Here is a 17,260-nt window from a genome sequence, read left to right on the forward strand (position 1 = left end):
TTCACCCACTGTTTTGGCACTGAGTCACAGCTGGGTGGGTGTGCAGGTAGGAAACAGAAGCACCAGCAATACACACCGTGACTTACGTACGGAGAAGGGGAAGGAAGTGATTTCAGACAGCGGATGTGAATATTAACAGCTTCTAATAAAAGTGGTGGCTGGCAAGGGGAAGATTTCTGAATGGAGGTTGTCCTTGTTTGCCCTTCTCAGCCTGCTCCTGCCTGCACAGGGCAGCCCCTGGGGTGTGTGGAGGATGCTAAACAGCTGGCTCTTGGCTTGTGTGGCATGGCAGGCTTTTCTCGCTCCGCTCATGGAGCAAATGCTGCTCTTCAGCTGGGAGCAGGTTTTGAGGGAGCCCTGCCAGGCACAGGGGACCTATGGGGGTGTTGGCTGCCCTGCTAACAGCTGTCAGGATATCTAGCTGCATTGGCATCGCTTGCCTTTGGAGGTGGAGGGAAGGGGCTTTGCGCTTGCATCCCTCAAGGAGTAGTTGTTGAGCTGAATGGCACATGGGGAGCCTGTGAGGATGGCAGTGTCAGAGCCTGTGAGTGCTTGTGGGGGCAGTGGGCAGAGCCCTGGGAGCAGGGAGGAGATGCTATTGTGATTTAGAGGGGTCTGAGCACAGAGTATCATCTATCCATTGCCCTGCTGGCATGCTCAGCACCCAGGTGCAGGAGGCTGAGCAGGGGATCACCTGTCCTTGGATGCTGAAGGACCTCCTAAAAGTGACCAGCCCTGACCTGGCCCCCATGCGAGGGTGGGAAATCGGAGGCAGAGCAGCGATGTGCCCAGTGCGGCACCCTCCTGTGGGGAAGTTTGAGTGGGTTAATTCCTTCAAATCCCTTGCTGAGGGAACAGCCACCCCAGGAGGAGAGGGCTGCTCCCGAGACACCATCCAGCTGATGGTTTCCTGCAGGAGGTGGGCTGAGATGGGGCTCCTGAAGAGTTGGAGAGGAAGGGGAGGGGGGTTGACAACGGAGACTTTCTCTGGACCCAGAAAGAAATATTTCAAAGAGGAAAGAAAAAAAGGAGACTTCTGTTTAGAATTTTTCAGATGGGAAGACTAGAATACTTTCTTTAATAATTAAAAAGTTTACATTTTTTTTTCCAAATTCTGTGTTTTGTCCTGTAGGAATAGTTGGCAATTATACAAATTTATGCAAAATAATTTTAGTTTGCATTTTTTGATGGGGAAGAATGCAGGTGGGAATAAGCAGCTCCTGGTTAGCTGGGTATGGCAGCCACATGGGCATGGAGGGAGCAGAGCACAGCCCTGACCCTTGCCCCTCACCCGAGGCAGCCCACTGGGTGCAGGAACTGCTGCCTGGAGCACCTGTGTCCTTCCATGGGTGTTTAGTGCTTGGAGCCACCTGTCTTGGGTTTGCGTGGCAAGGTTTTGGTAGTGGGGGGGCTACAGGGGTGGCTTCTGTGAGAAGCTGCTAGAAGCTTCCCCTATGTCCGATAGAGCCAATGCCAGCTGCCTCCAAGACGGACCCACAGCTGGCAAGGGCTGAGCCAATCAGTGACAGTGGTAGCGACTCTATGATAACATATTTAAGAAGAGGAAAAAAAAAAAAAAACCAAAAAGGCCCGGGATGCAAACTGCAGCTGGAGCGAGGAGTGAGAATATGTGAGAGGAACAACCATGCAGACACCAAGGTCAGTGAAGAAGGAGAGGGAGGAGGTGCTCCAGGCTCCAGCGTAGAGATTCCCCTGCAGCCCATGGTGAAGACCATGGTGAGGCAGGCTGTGCCCCTGCAGCCCATGGAGATCCATGGTGGAGCAGGTATCCACCTGCAGCCTGGGGAGGACCCCACGCCGGAGCAGGTGGGTGTGCCTGAAGGCCTGTGGGCTGTGACCCCATGGGAAGCCTGTGCTGGAGCAGGCTCCTGGCAGGACCTGTGGACCCATGGAGAGCCCACGTTGGAGCAGGTCTTCTGGCAGGAATCACAGAATCATTTAAGTTGGAAAAGACCTTTAAGATCATCCAGTCCAACCACTAACCTAACACTACCAAGTCCATCACTAAACCAATTAAGGGTAGAGTAGCAAATTCATATTTCCTGGCTTGGTGGCTGGATTATTTATAATGAAAGTAAAAATGAAGAATCATTAAGACTGGAAAAGACCTCTAAGATCATCAGTCCAATCATCAACCCAACACCACCATGCCTACTAAACCATGTCCCAAAGTGCCACATCTACCCATTTTTTGAACACTTCCAGGGATGGTGACTCTACCACCTCTCTGGGCAGCCTGTTCCAATGCTTGATTACTCTTTCCGTGAAGAAATTTTTCCTAATATCTAATCTAAACCTCCCCTGGCGCAGCTTGAGCCCATTTCCTCTCGTCCTATTGCTAACTACTTGGGAGAAAAGACCAACACCCACCTCACTACAACCTCCTTTCAGGTAGTTGTAGAGAGCAATAAGGTCTCCCCTCAGCCTCCTCTTCTCTAGGCTAAACAACCCCAGTTCCCTCAGCCACTCCTCATAAGGCCTGTGCTCCAGACCCTTCACCAGCCTTGTTGCCCTTCTCTGAACACACTCCAGCACCTCAATGTCTTTCTTGTATTGAGGGGCCCAAAACTGGACACAGTATTCGAGGTGCGGCCTCACCAGTGCTGAGTACAGGGGGACAATCACCTCCCTGCTTCTGCTGGTCACACTGTTCCTGATACAAGCCAGGATACTGTTGGCCTTCTTGGCCACCTGGTCACACTGCTGGCTCATGTTCAGCCAGCTGTCAAGCAACACCCCCAGGTCCTTTTCAGCCAGGCAGCTTTCCAGCCACTCTTCCCCAAGCCTGGAGTGTTGCATGGGGTTGTTGTGACCCAAGTGCAGGACCCGGCACTTGGTCTTGTTAAACCTCATACAGTTGGCCTCGGCCCATTGGTCCAGCCTGTCCAGGTCCCTCTGCAGGGCCATCCTACCCTCCAGCAGATCGACACTCCCACCCAACTTGGTGTGAGACTTATGACTCTGTGGGGGACCCATGTTGGAGCAGTCTGCTTCTGAAGGACTGCACCCTGTGGGAGGGACCCCACGCTGGAGCAGGGGAAGAGTGTGAGGAGTCCTCCCCTGAGAAGGAAGGAGCAGCAGAGATGACGTGTGTTGAACTGACCGCAACCCCCGTTCCCTGTCCCCCTGTGCTGCTCGGGGGGAGGAGGTAGAGAAAATCGGGAGTGAAGTTGAGCCCAGGAAGAAGGGTGGGGTGGGGGGAAGGTGTTCTAAGATTTGGTTTTATTTCTCGTTACCCTACACACGTTCTCACTCCCCTCTCCTACTTAGTTTGGGTAATAAATTAAACTGATTTTCCCTAAGTTGAGTCTGTTTTGCCTATGATGCTAATTGCTAAGTGATCTCCCTGTCCTTATCTCGACCCATGAGCTTTTTTGTTATATTTTCTTTCCCCTGTCCATTTGAGAAGGGGAGAGATAGAGCAGCTTTGGTGGTCACTTGGTGTCCATCCAGGATCAAACCACCATACCACCGGAGCTGGTGTTCATGCCCACTGGCCACTCCGGGCCTGCTGCTGCCTGCCTTGTGCACAGAATTCAGGTCACCGCCTCTGTTAGCTCTTTTTTTGGTGGCAAATCCATGTTTGTGAAAAAACTGGAAAGCTTCAGCTAAAATTTAGATAATGGAAGGACTCTGCCCTGGTGCATGTTATAGAAGTCTCCAGAGATACACCCACAGCTGGCACCCCTGAGGTTGCAAGAGCTTGCCACTTGGAGCAATGGAAACTCACAGGTTACTTATTCCTACCACCTTGATGACCTTCCAAAGGCATAAAAACTGTATCATGTTTATATTCATGAGGAACAGGGGCCATTTTTATCTTGGGAAGGCTTGCTGCTGAGGAAATTCCCAGTCTGCTGTCAGCTGGGCTAGACTGCTGATCCTCTGGTGATCTCTGGTGCGGATGGCTGCAGCCTCCTCCTGCACAAACCACCCAGCAGCCGGTAGGAGAATATTATTGGGGAACACATGGAGAAAACACATCCTGTGACCAAAGCATAAAAGCAATTCACACTGATGGTGCTATTAACCCCTTGTGGTGCTGTTTGATTAGGGTACAAGTGGTTGTGCAGGGGAGGAAAGGAGAGCAGAGCCCTGGTGCTGGGCTGCAGAGAGAAGAGGCACCAGAGACGTGAGCTTCAGCAGGTGTGTGTTGATTCATTCCCCTGGGGCATGTGTGTTGTGAGACCCTGAAGCAAGCAGCTGTGCTGGCTTTTAATGTTCATCTTTTCCAGAGAGAGATAGGGAGAGCAGGAGCTTATTCAAACTAAGGATTTTAGGGGCTGTTTTTTACTCCTGAGGGGTAGCGGCAGGTATGTGCTTCCCCTGGCAGACCAGTCTCTGCCTTCCTCTGTGGGTGCTGAGCTGAAATTGCTCAGAGGCAGCCTGGTAGCTAAGGCTGTGCCCGGGTTCTTGCTTAGAAACAGGATGCTTTTGGGCTTTGCTTCCCTTGCATCCCATGGAACAGACCTGCAGCCCAGCCTTGCAGGGCGGTTTCTTGCCCTCTGTGCTGGTGACGTTGTGCAGTGAGACCCTGGGGCTGGCTGGGACCAAGACCTGAGCCTTCCTCGAAGGAAACCCGTACCTGACTGCTCCTGCCTGGCCTCCGCGCTCCCGCAGCTGGGGCTGCTCTTCTGAGCCTGGCAGCTGATCCACACTGTGCTGTGAAGACCAGGGGGTAGGTTTCCTCTCTGGTATTTTGGGACTGTTTGCTCCTTGCTCTTTTCCTCACAAGGCAGATAAAACCCATTAACTGCCCCCCTGGCCTGGGAGGGCAGAGGCGAGCGTCCACTGTGAGCAGCTGTTACGGGGGGTCCTGCCCTTGCTGAAAGCTCTGCTGCCAGCACCTTGTGGCATCGATTACTCCTTCATTGAAAGCCTTTTTTTTTTTTAGGGAAGTTACTGTGATGTGTCGGAAGCATGAAAATCTGTCATATTGAACAGTCTTGTTGCCCATCTGACCATGGAGGTGACCTGCCTCTTGTACTACTGATGTTCTGGTGCTTCAGAGGGAAATGAAAACCAGCCTAAGGCTCTGGATTAAAGGTGGTGCTCGGGAGGGTTTAAAACAACAATATTCTGTCCAATTTATGGTTATGAATATATTTTTTGACCAGACCATATGAAATAGTTATTTTTGCCAGGGGGTGGTAGTTAGAGCTAGGTCAGCTTTGCCATTGTTAGCCTTACGTGCTGGAAAACTTGGTCATGCTGCAGAAATTACAGAATTTAAAACAAACTGAACAGCCCTGACAGATGTCTCGAGTGTCTTTATGCTTCCTGTGCTGGAGCACGTAGAGTTCGTGCCTGAAGCGTCTCCCCAGTGTTTGTCAGGAGCAGCAGTGTCCTTTCCAAGATGATCTCAGAGGCTTTTTGTCTCCTCCGTCATGTGACTCAGGTTTTGAAGCAACAGGGGAGACCAGCCCTGTGTCATGAGCCTGGGAAAACGGGATTGGGAGTTTGCCTATGCAGCCAGTGGGCATCCCTGGGAGGGCCTGTGCTGTGCTGGGGTGGCAACAGTGAATGCGCATTGCAGCTCCGGTCCTGCCTCTGTGGTCTTGTGCCAGGGCAGGTCTGGTGAGAGGAGGGAAGTGGGTGCTGGAGGTGGCTGTGGTGCTGAGCATCACGCTGGACCCCCTTTGCATCCTCCCTGAAAGGTATTTACAAATGTAAAGGAGGCAGTTATGTATTTATCTTGCAAGTTAGCCAACCTTTTAAAGTTTGAGACAGGATGCTTGTCTTCTGTGTTACCTGCACTTCATTAGCTTTTTGTCTCTGAAATTTTTCAAGGGCAAACAGGAGATGAGTAATCACCACAAAAGAAAAGCAGGAGCCAGGGCACAGCGTCTGTGGTTCAGTGTCTTGTGACGCTGGGAAGTGGGAGATTTTTGCTCTGTCCCCACCCTTGGCAGGTCACATATTACCTTCTCATCACTGCTTTCCCCCATCTTTAAACATCAGTTAATAACGATGGTTAATTAACGATGGTTAATAACGATGTGGAACTGAAATGTTTGTCATTTAAAGCGAGGAACTGCATTACTTTTCTCTGGGCCAATTTGTCCTCTGACGTAATGTGCCTGTTGCGCAGTGGCTGCATCCCAAACATGCTGTATCCCTCCCCTGCCTTGGGGCTGGCCGTTTCTGAGTCATTGGTGTGTCCCGGGGGGCAGCATCCTGCTGGTGGGCTGAGTTTCAGTGTGCAGGATCTTTAGGTAAGCTTCCTAATTCATCTGAAATAACCTTCTTAGTAAGGTGGGGAGTGCAACCTCAGGCCTCTTTCTTTTGGAGAGTGGTCCATGAGCCTCTTTTGTTCCCAGAGGAGCATCCCAGATGCCTTTGGCCATCCTCTTGGCTTCGCAGGTGCCTGGATACCAGGGCCTGTCTACAGGTGCGGGGACCCTGGGACTTTCACAACACTGGTCCCTGAGGGTGCAGAGGTCAGGCTCTCGAGCTGCCGTGAGGGAGGATGGTTGCCTGTTCTGCTGTCGTGCTGGGATTCATGTGTTCACCTTCATCTGCCCTCTTTCTCCATTTATCAGAGAGAACTCTGTGAGCAGGATAAATGTTCACACTCCATAAACGTTTCTGTTTCTTTCCCTGGCCCTGGGGAATTTCTGTCTTTGGACTTTGTTTTTGTTGAGGAGGTGCAACTCCAGCAGGTCTGGGCTGGGCATCTCTGCCAGAGCCCTCCCGGGGGCCCAGTGCCTGCTTTGCCCCTGTTAATTGTATTCAGGTCAGTGTAGCAGGTGGGCAAGAGGGTGCACAGGGCTCCTCTCCTCTGAGGGACATGGAGGGTGTGGTCTTGTGGCATCATAGGGACAGAGCATGTCTGTGCACTGGGGTCTGGTCAGGGCAGGGTGGCAAGGGCCCCCGCGGGGTGCATGAGAGCTGGGGAAGGCCCTGTGGGGGACTGGGGAGAGCTCCCTGCTGGCTGGGGATTCAGTTCGCTGCCTGCAACAGAGCCGGAAAGAAAGGTTCTTTTAATGAAGAAACCAACATACTTTGAATAAATGAATGGCACTGTCTGGCCCCAAGGTATTTCCTTTTCCCTTTTTAACAATTACATTTAAGTAAATGTTGAAATGGAAGCATTGCTATAAAACACATCCATGGTGCTTGGGTTCAGAACTACTGATGTGAAATGTTAGTATTTTTTTACCTTGTTTCGCTGAAGCAGTGTGTGAGGCTGGCCATCCGGGGGTGGCTTTGCCTGTTGACCAGCTTGGACTGATGGGATGGTGCCAGGGGGTGAGTGCTGGCAGAGCGACAGTAGGTCTTTATCACTGAGTAGATGCCCGGTGCGTGAGAGGCTGTCAGTAGTGTCGGCAGTCGCCAGGTGCGACATCGGCTGTCACACACCGAAGTGCTCAGGGATCAGCAGGCAGCTGCTGCCATGAAAAGGCCTTTTGGCCTTTTTCTGGGAAATTTAGTAATTGGCACCAAGCCCAGCAGGGTGGGTGCTGAAAGCAGGGCTGTGTCTTGGGGCACGGCTGGACTTGGAGGGGGCCATGGGTGCTGAATGCTCCTCCTCCAAGTAGCTCTTCTGAAATGTTTTGCTGAGGCGCTCCCTGTGTTTCCTGGCACATGGGGTGTGCAACCTCCTCTCCTGCACCTCCCGGGGGCCCTTGAAGCCCATGTCACCTGTCCTAATTGAAATGCAGTTTTGCAGGGAGAGGAGCAATTATTCCCCTGATGCTGGGTGGTGTTTTGTTCAGTGCTTGGGTGATGGCCCCTGCTGGAGAGATGCACTTCAAGCCAGAGAGATGGCAGGAGAGAAGGCTTTTGCAGACCAGCTGGTGGAAATCATGATATTTATCATGAACTTGGGAAAGTATTTTTATAGCTTCACATGGTTTGTTTTGTTTTTATTTTTAACTTTTCTGAACTTGCAAGCTGAATGTTGTTTTGTTTTTTGTTTTGCTTTGAAATTGTTTCACAGCCAGATAAAAGATGCTGTTTTCAGCTATCATCCTTCGCTGTTCAACCCCTGTTACCTTTTAACAGCATGAAGACAGTTTTGTGGAGCCTTGGCTTGAACTGGGAAGAGAGAGGTGTTTCATGGCTGAACTCCACCTGCACAGGGGATACCAGCTGTGCTCTGTGCAGGCAGCAAAAGGGTTGCTGCTGCCTCCTCTCCAGTCCCAAATGGTTAGAAAGTAACCAAGCATGGTTGTGTGGTCCCCAGTGCAGCACTAGGACTGTCTGAACTTCTTGTGCTCCAGGGATGTTCTTGGGTACAGGGGAGGACATGGCAGCAGCACCTTGCAGGTGATGGAGAAGAGCTGCCCGGCAGCTGTGCAGGGTGGGGAGAGGACTGTGCACAGTGCTTGGCTGTCCCGTGCAGTGATGCTCAGGCTTCTCTGTTAAAATGGTTGCCTCCCTTGGTGGTGTCAGCTGCTCCTCTCTGCTGCTAAAAATGTGGCTCTGTGCAACAGGGGGTCCTGCTACAAGGAAGTGGTGGGTGGTCGCTGCTCACTGCCTGTGAGATGAGAACTGGTGTGGGTCTGTGGCTTCTGCGTTGGCTGCTGGATAGTTAACTCTGATATATATTCTGGGCAGTGAGAAAAGAAGAATTTCTGTTTGGGTGTTTTTTGAATGTGAAGGGAAGATTCCTCAGTGATTTTCTCTGGCTTTACAATTCACAGGGTCACTGGAAAAGTACCAGTGAGTCACAGGTTTGCTAACAGTTGATAAGGTTTCCAGAGCAAACTATGGTAATTTGAACACGTGCGGATGCCCTGCAAAGACTATGCTCTTCCTAAATCCTTGGGCTTTGGTTTTCAAGGCCACCCTGTATTTTGCCCAGTTGTATCACTTCCTCTCGGATGCCTACTCTAGGCTTCCCCACTGCTGTGCCATCCCCTATAACTTCACGCCCTGCCCTCAGTTGGGTGCTGCTGCTGCTTTGGGCCACGGACCACACTGACTTGTGTCCCAGAGGCTGCTGCCACTGTTGCCTTGTGCTTCTGTCCAGAAACAGCTTCTAAGGCACTTGCACCCTCCCCTGCTTCACCTCTCCTCCCGCTGCTTTCTTTTTCTGTGAAGTCACTCTGCAGAAACCAGCTGCAGGTAGATGTTGTCTTGTCTCCTGCTGTGGTACAGACAGGGATGGAGGAGAGCATCGCAGAAATCGCTGCTCATCTCCTCTTCGTCATGGCACACAGCCTCCCTGCAGCAGAGCTCGCACCTGGTGAGCACCGTGCGCTCCTGGGGTGCCAGATGCACAGCTATGCCTTGCTTCGGGCTCTGGGAGCTGAGCTGGCCAGGGCCCGGAGCCCAGCTGGTGGGGTGTCTGTGATCCAGCTCTGCTCCTGGTTCGTTCCCACAGGAGCAGGCTCTGCCTCTCCCCTGGGCATGGACAGAAAGTGGGTTGAGGCACCACGGAGATGACAGTAAAAGATGAACCTTGCACCATGGAGGTGAGCACTGCTGGGAAATCTCTTCCTGCCCTGGCCTCTCCACCTTTTTTTTTTTTTTAATCCTTGTTTGCCTTTTGGGCCTGTGAGCTCTTTGGGATACGTGTTGTCCCCCTGTGCCTGTCACCTTACACCCAGCTAGGTCTCTGCAAGCTGTTTCAGGGAATGGATGTGGGTGTTTTGTTTATTTTTTTCAATTTTGCAGCCATTGCTTGTGGTAAGAGGCTGTGCGGTTCAGGCTGCGGAGGAGGTGCACACCGCTTTTGCCCTCCTCCCCAAGCAGAGGCGTATCTGCCCTTGCCCCAGTCCAAGAGGGTTGTGGTGGGTAATTGCTCCTCTTGGCTTGTAGCATCTCTCATTTTCCTGAATCTAGCTGAAACCTTTGCCGAGTTTTTAAGGTCAGGTTGCTAAGTTACACCTCCTTGCAGGAGCAGGCTGAGCAGTATGTTACAGGCAGGAACAGCCACTGGCTGGGAAGATCTGGCAGTGGTGTCCCTTTCCAATAACCAGGCTCTCCTGGGCCCTATCCCTGCCATCCTCCATAGTCCCAGGCTAATCTCAGCACCTCATTTAGCCGTTCTTCCGCAAACCTTCAGCTTTATAAGCTTGCTTTGCTTGGCAGATTTAGTGAACTAATTGACTGAGGCTGTAGAGGAGCCACCCACAATTACCTGTGAAATGCTGTGCAGGAGGAGGAGCAGCCATTTGGCTTCTCCATCTTGTTTTTTTGAAGCCTTATTTGCCTTTTGGGGCTGTGAGCTCTTTGGGACATGTTTTGTCCCCCTCAGAGCTTGGAAATGGCCTTGCGTGTCAGGGCATATGGCTCTCACCAAGCCACAGCTCTGGAGCAGCCAAACAAGGTCCAGAGCAGCTGGTGCCCTGCTCTTCTGCCCCTCTCCCTCTTTAGCCTTGCTCCCTGGCTTAACCTCCATCCCTCCTTCCCATTTTCCACAAGCAGCCTGGCTCTGGGAAGACTGCAGGGAGCTGGATTAGCACAGTGCACGCTTGGGTTTGAGAGCTGCTGGGACTGAGCACTGTGGCAGGGCGAGGGCTTCCCGCTTCCCAGGGATGGGACATCTCTGGAGGGTCACCATCCTCAGGCATTTCCAGATGTGCAGGAGGTTTTCTTGCTCAGTTCCCTGGGAAATCATGTAATCGGTGAGGTATATTGGGGTCCTTTTTGGATTGTGAGAGTAGTGGGTTTAGGGTTATTTTTTCCCTACTGCTTGCTATCTGCGTTGTGTTGCTGGGTTTCTGCTGTGGCTGGTATAGCGGCTCCTCCATCCTTCCCCTGGATAAGCTGGAGACTGTCTTCTCTAGATTGGGCTGGGAGGTGCCCTCCAGAGAGCAGCTTTGCCCACAATTGAAATAAGCAGGGAGGACAGGCTGGGGCAGGGCGTGCAGTTGCTTGCAGGAGGGATGCAGCACCTGGCTTTCCCTGGTTTAACTTCCATTAGCCTTTTCTCTATTCCTCCCTTCTTTTTATCTCTGCTCAGCCCTTCCCCTCTCTTTCCCTGGGGTGATGGAGAAGCGTTCCCGTAAGGACATCACCATGGGGAAGGTGCCAGACACAGTATATCTTTTGAGATATGTTTTGCCTCTCTTTTTTGCCTTTTTTTGTCACAGTGTTTTTTTGTGTTAGCCTGTTTGCATTCCATAAAAGCCTGGGGAAGTAGTACCCCTGTCCTCCTCGTGTCACTGGATGTGGCTTGGGTGGGGGGTGCTGGAGCAGTCTGCTGGGCTTGCACCCTGCCTGGCACAACCAGCTTGTGCCCTGCGGCTGTCCCCAGGGCTGGTGGCAGGGGACCTGGCCCTAGTGACTATTCTCACATTTCCCCATCTGTCTGCAGACTGGGAGTGATGGAGCTGTCACTGGGCTCCCGCCTGAGCTCTCGCACGCAGCCAGAAGGATTTTTCAACCCTTGTCAAGACTTGATTATGTGCTCTCCTTTCTACCAAAACGCTGAACAGCAGCTAAATATAGGCTGTAACAGTGTTGATTATGGCTTTTCTAACAGCTTTACACTCCATCAGGGATCTTTACTAATAGGATGTGGCATCCTTGATAACATGTAGCTATGGAGCCTGCTTGGGAAGCATACACAGATGCAATGTGACTTCCTAGTGGCATCAGGTTCTGGCTGACAGTTGCTGCTGAGGCCTCTGGAGTTGTGCATGAGATGGTAGATTCATGGAGCCAAAGTGTGCTTGGGAATTCGAGTTCAGATTTCAGATCTAAACAGGTTTCTAGTTGCTTTGCTCTTTCTGATATAAACCATTGCAGCTATGCTTAAAAATTGCTCCTCTAAGGGTGTGAATTCTTCCCTTTTTACCCTTATGTGATTTGTGTGAGTGGCACTGTATGCACAAAGGGATGTTAACACTTAAAATGCTAATGCCGTTCTGCAGGTGATGGAGCTATATGCAGGTACGTTTAAAAGCACTGAGATTTACATGCAAGAAAAAAAGGAATGTTTTGAACTCCGGCAGAGCCCAGGACTTATTTATGCAGCACAGTGATGTGTTAAGTTACAGCCCTGTTGTCTTGTGCCAGTGGAATATCTTACAATGGGAGGTACATACGTTTTACTGAAATAGAAACAACGCAGGATGCTAATTCTGGCTCTGTATCTCCTGGCGTAGCTTGTTTTCTTGTTGATGCAAGTGAAGCATGGGGCTTGGAGTGGGCAGGATGGTGCTGTGTGCCTGGTGCAGCTGCAGCAGTGCCTCTCCAGGGCTGGGGCTGTGCTGTCCCTGCAGCCGTCCCCATCCTCAGAGTGCTCAGTGACAGCTCTGTGGAGCAAAGCAGCATTGCCTGGGAATCAAAGGCAAATACAATTAATGCAGAAATTAATAAATTTCTGAGCCTAAATGTCAAAAAGTCATCCCTGTCCCTGCTCTGATGGGCACATCTTTTAAGGTCTGGGTAAGAGACCCCGGTGGTGAGCACAGGGGCTGCCCGGATCCCAGTGGCTGTGACTCCTGCCTTCTACCCAAGCACTGCCCGTCTCTTGCTGTGCACCTGATGCATTATGGTCCTGCAGGAGCCCTGCACAGTGCCATAGCTCTGCCCTCGCCCCTGTGTTGCTGCTCGCCTGTGAATTACATCAGATGCTGACACCAGTCAGGAGCTGCTGTCACATTTGTAAAGGGAGTGAAAAATGATCATAATAAATGTAGTGGTGACAGGCAGCTGCCCAGGGCAGGAGCTTTTGCATGATGGACTCTCCCTGTGTGACCTTGAGGACTGGCTTAGTGGAAATAGGATAAAATTTAGTGCTGTAACGTGCAGGGAGGCAGAGCGCTCGCCCTGCCATCCACACTGGGAGCTCAGATCTGCATGATGCTCCAGGATGGGTGGAAGATGCCAGATCTGAGCTGGAGGGAGAGCAAGCGAAGGGTGTGGAAACAACCATGGGGAGTGAAAGCTCATTTTCTGAGAGGAGTCTGAAAGAATTTGCCTTAATTGGCCTAGAAGAATGCAGGCCAAAAGGGGCTGTGACTGTGGTGTAAGGGAAATTAATCATGGGAGCAAACACCAGAGACAGGGAATAATTATTTGAGCTAAAGGTTAATATTGGCATGATAACAAATGAGCATAAATGAGATAAGAATTGAATTTTAGATGGAAATTTAAAGGTTTCGTACCATTCAGTATGAGCCACCAAGCAAGGAAACATGAAATTGCTACGCTACCCTTAATTGGTTTAGTGGTGGACTTGGTAATGTTAAGTTAATGGTTGGACTGGATGATCTTAAAGGTCTTTTCCAACCTAAACAATTCTATGATTCTATGATTTGGGAACAGCCTTGTGTGAGGAAGGACCCTTTGCCGAGCCCCCTTGGGGCGTGCTGGGAATCTCGGTCAGGCTCAGGTGTGGGCTTAGACAGTGGGGGATGGGGCAGGACAGCCTTGGGATGATCCCAGCCTGCAGCCCTTGGCACAGGGTGATCCACCCACACCTCCTCACACCATGGCAGTGCTGGGCATCTGTTCCTTTTTATCACATTTCTGGGATCTTTGCAGCATGGCCTGGGCCAGTGTCAGCCCCGAGGACGGCACCTGAGGACTGTCCTTTGAGGGACACTGCGGGGTGAAGCAGGAGAAAGGGGACCTCCTCCCACACCCCACTGCGAGCCTCAGCTGTGGGATTTTGGAGGAGAAGGAGGCTTGTGGTCACACTGCTAGCACGCTGGCGTGCATCTTGGTCACCCCTGCAGCTTTTGAGCCCCATCATCAGACTTGGTTGAGTTTTGACCCCATAGAGACCTTGAACTTGTGTTTCTACATGTTGCATGACACATTCATGACCTCTATAGTGCCTGCTGCGTGAGTCTGCCTGGACCTTCCCCATAGCGCATGTCCCTGGGACCCTTGAGTGACCTGGTTTCCACCACAAAAAGCATTCTGCTGTCTCAGATGATGCCCAGTGCTAAGTGCGGTTTTTAACTCTCTTAAAGGGAATTTGTTAATTTCAGTCTTGAACCCTCTGGTTTGTTTATTTGCTTAATTCTGATTATCTGAGTTTTGAGGTGGGGTGGGTGCTACAATGCTTCATGTGCTGTTTATGCTGATTGTGGCTTGCAGCTCAAGATGCAAATCCTAATTAAAATACACTGGTGAAGACAGAAGGCTTTACTGAAATAGCAGCAGCTTTGCAAATGAAGGGTGCAGTTTGGTGTTGGGAAGGATTGTATGCTCTCAGTCCAGCATTGGCGGCATTGTGTGTTACAGAAGGGTCCTGGCTTGAAGAAGCCATCTCACCTACTGAAAGGGGTATGTCCTGTGTTTTCTCCCCTCAAGGTCTCTGGACAGAAAGCTGCAGCGACCGCTCCTGGGGAAGTCCCGGACACTGCCCAGCATCCCGCAGTCCCCAGTCCTGAGCAGGCTTCCCCTCCTTGACTCCACGGTGTACAGGGAGGAGATGCCGGAGCAGAAGCCGTACAAGAAGCACTTGGCCTCTGACCACCAGAAAGGCTGCACGGTCCCTTCTGCTGGTGAGTGCTGCAGCGCTGGGGTGAGCTTCCACCCCATTCTGCCAGGGGCCTGCAAAATCCTAGCAAACCTTTCCTGCTTCAGGGGCACAAATAACAAAATAAATCCAACCCCAGTCTGTGGGGTTTATCCTGCTCCAAAACTGGCCCTTCTTGATGAGGTTGGGTTTTTTCTGCCCCTCTCTGGGCCTTTCTTTGAGCCTGTTGCTTAAACCTCCCCATCTTTTGTATTATGCTGATGAAAAAGTGGAGTCTGCTCGTGAAAGCCACTCAATAAGGGGAGCTGATGCTCAGAGCCTTCTGCCTCTGGGTGAGCTGCCTCTCCTGCCCACCCATGCTGGGGTGAGCTGCTGCCTCAGTCGCTCTCTGGCCTTTGCGGCAGGCCAAAGTGCCTCTTTTATGGTGTGAAGTGCCTTCAGGCTACTCATTGCTGGTCTTCATCTGGAGCAACAACAGAGAGCAGCACCGCTGTGCTCTTCCTGCAGTCCTGGTCTGGGGTAGGGATTCGCTGTAGCAAATGCTCCCCAGCCTGGTAGTGTGTGTTGGCCTTCAGGTCAACTGAGCGTTTTTATCATGTTGTTTTACTCTTGTGTTAATCTGATGAAACACTAATATGGTTGGGCCAGCTGCTCTGAACAAGTTTATTGGCAAAACCGTTGATGGCCAAAGTGTTTCAGTGCTTTTGGTGCCAGCGGAATCATGCTGGGACCATAAAAATGTTGGAGAAAGGGATTATTAGCACTGAAACAAAGATAAGGCCTGCAAGCCAGGGCTGACAATCCAGTGCTAAATAAAATCCTTATAAAACAGCTCCCTTCAAAGAGCACCCTTGGATTTTTTTTTTTTTTTTAAATGTAACCTGCTCACAGTCAGATCACTGTAAGCTACCCAGCAGAGCAGCTTTCCAAACCCTGGATTAATTTTAATGCTCTGCAGGCTGTGTTTCATTTCCTGGTGCTACTAATTCTCCTAGAATTCGTACACAGAGGGGATCTTGGCACGTCGCTGAGCCTGTCCTGCTGCGCTCGTCGCAGTGGTGTTCCTGGGTGTGCTGCAGCATGTGAGTGACTGCTCTCTGCCACATGCAGGACCCATGGTTTTCCTTTCAGCCTATCAAATTGCTAGAGTGGGTCTCTGCGTGGGAGGAAGACTTGTGGGAAAGCTTGTGTAGCTGACTCCTGGGGACGTGAGGGAGTGGGACACTTGTGAGTAGGTAGGTAATTGCAGGCAACTCCATTGCTTGGAATCAAAGACAGCTTGTGAGGTTTTGTGAGCCCTCAGGATTTCCTGGGTCATGGTTTCCAAGGGCAGACCTGAATAAATGGTGGAGGTCTGCCTCCTGGTAGAGAGCAAAACAAAGTGCTTTGCAGGACTTGTGCCTGAGAGAGCATCCACCATTGAGGGCACGGCATCCAGAGCACCCTTCAGCACCTGGCAAGTCCCTGGTTGGTGTGCTGGTGCTTCCAGGGAGCTGTGCTGGAGATGGAGGGAGGGAGTGGCAGGCTGGTGTAAGACCGTGGGATGAAGTCCCAGTGTTGAGTCAGACCCACTGCAAACCTTATCACCACCTGCTGCAAACGCCTCCTCTCATGTGAGTGCAGACATGCTTGTGCACCATGGAACAGCCACCCTAGAGCAAACCCTGTGCACAGCCCTCCCTGCACAGCAAGTGTAAGGAAGAGCCCTGATTGCACATAGCAAGTGTTTAGGGATGTTGTTTTATTTGTGGCTGGAGGGTGCCTAGGATGCCAAGTATGAAGACCCTTGTAGGTTGGAAGGCTACCTCCATAGCCAGAGCCTTGGATGAATGAATGAGGAGATGTTTTCTGTCCAGATCCTCCCAGGTTCTTTTCCTGGCTCCTTGATACTCAGTTAGGTACTGCTAATTAGCTACTCATTAAGGCTATCAGCATGCTATCGTGGAGCGGGGGAAAAGAAAGATGATTTTCTCAACATTGCCTGGCTATTATATCAGTCTCTTGCAGCCTGGATCATGGGTTTGGCAGTATTTACCTGCAATACACAGCACTAAATTTGTCTGAGCCCTGGGACAAGAAGTGGTGGCCTCGACCAGTGCAGAAGATCTGGCCTTGCTTGCAGGGGTGAGCAACCCTCAAGCTGCAAGGATCGCACCGCTAGCAGGGTGTGGTATCTGGACAGCAGGACAAGACTGGAGCAGTGCATGGCGCAGGAGGTTAACAAGCCCCGGTATGCTGATGAGTAAAGCAGGATTCCCACAAGTACTTATGAATGAGAGCTGGGCTACAGGGTTTCAAGAGGGAGAGAAGATCCTTTCCTTAAACAACTTGTGAATTTACTTTGAGCAGGTGCCACTGCTCCCCATTCGAGGGTGGGGACACATGGCCAGAGCCACCTCAGGAAGAGGCTTGCCCCCAGGGGTGCCAGGTTTTGGCGGGTGCAGGGCTGTTTGTGGGAGAGGTGGTAAGCTCATTGTTGTGGTTTACCCCCAGCCAGCAACTAAGCACCACACAGCCGCTCGCTCACTCCCCCTGCCCTGGTGGGATGGGGGAGAGAATCGGAGGAGTAAGAGTGAGAAACACTCCTGGGTTGAGATAAGAACAGTTTAATAATTGAAATAAAGTAAAAATAGTAGGAGTAATAATAACAATATAATAATAATACTAGTAATAATAATATACAAAGTAAGTGATGCACAATGCACTTGCTCATCACCCGCCGACCACCAATACCCAACCAGTTCCCGAGCAGCGATTGCTGCTCACTGACCAACCCCCAGTTTATACACTGAGCCTGACGTCACATGGTATGGAATAGCCCTTTGGCCAGTTTGGATCAACTATTCT

At 51.2% G+C, this 17,260-nt stretch overlaps 1 protein-coding gene across 1 annotated transcript in view; it reads left to right on the plus strand.

The window, feature by feature from the left end:
- LOC104028017 (ankyrin repeat and fibronectin type-III domain-containing protein 1) overlaps window positions 1-17,260 on the plus strand; it is a 221,210-nt gene that overhangs the window by 9,316 nt on the left and 194,634 nt on the right. The window contains exon 2 of the mRNA XM_075718985.1: window positions 14,245-14,438. Coding sequence (XP_075575100.1) covers window positions 14,245-14,438 — 194 coding nt within the window. The remainder of the gene's footprint in view (window positions 1-14,244; window positions 14,439-17,260) is intronic.

The sequence above is a fragment of the Pelecanus crispus genome, chromosome 11 (assembly GCF_030463565.1).
Source record: "Pelecanus crispus isolate bPelCri1 chromosome 11, bPelCri1.pri, whole genome shotgun sequence".
Lineage (NCBI taxonomy): Eukaryota > Metazoa > Chordata > Aves > Pelecaniformes > Pelecanidae > Pelecanus > Pelecanus crispus.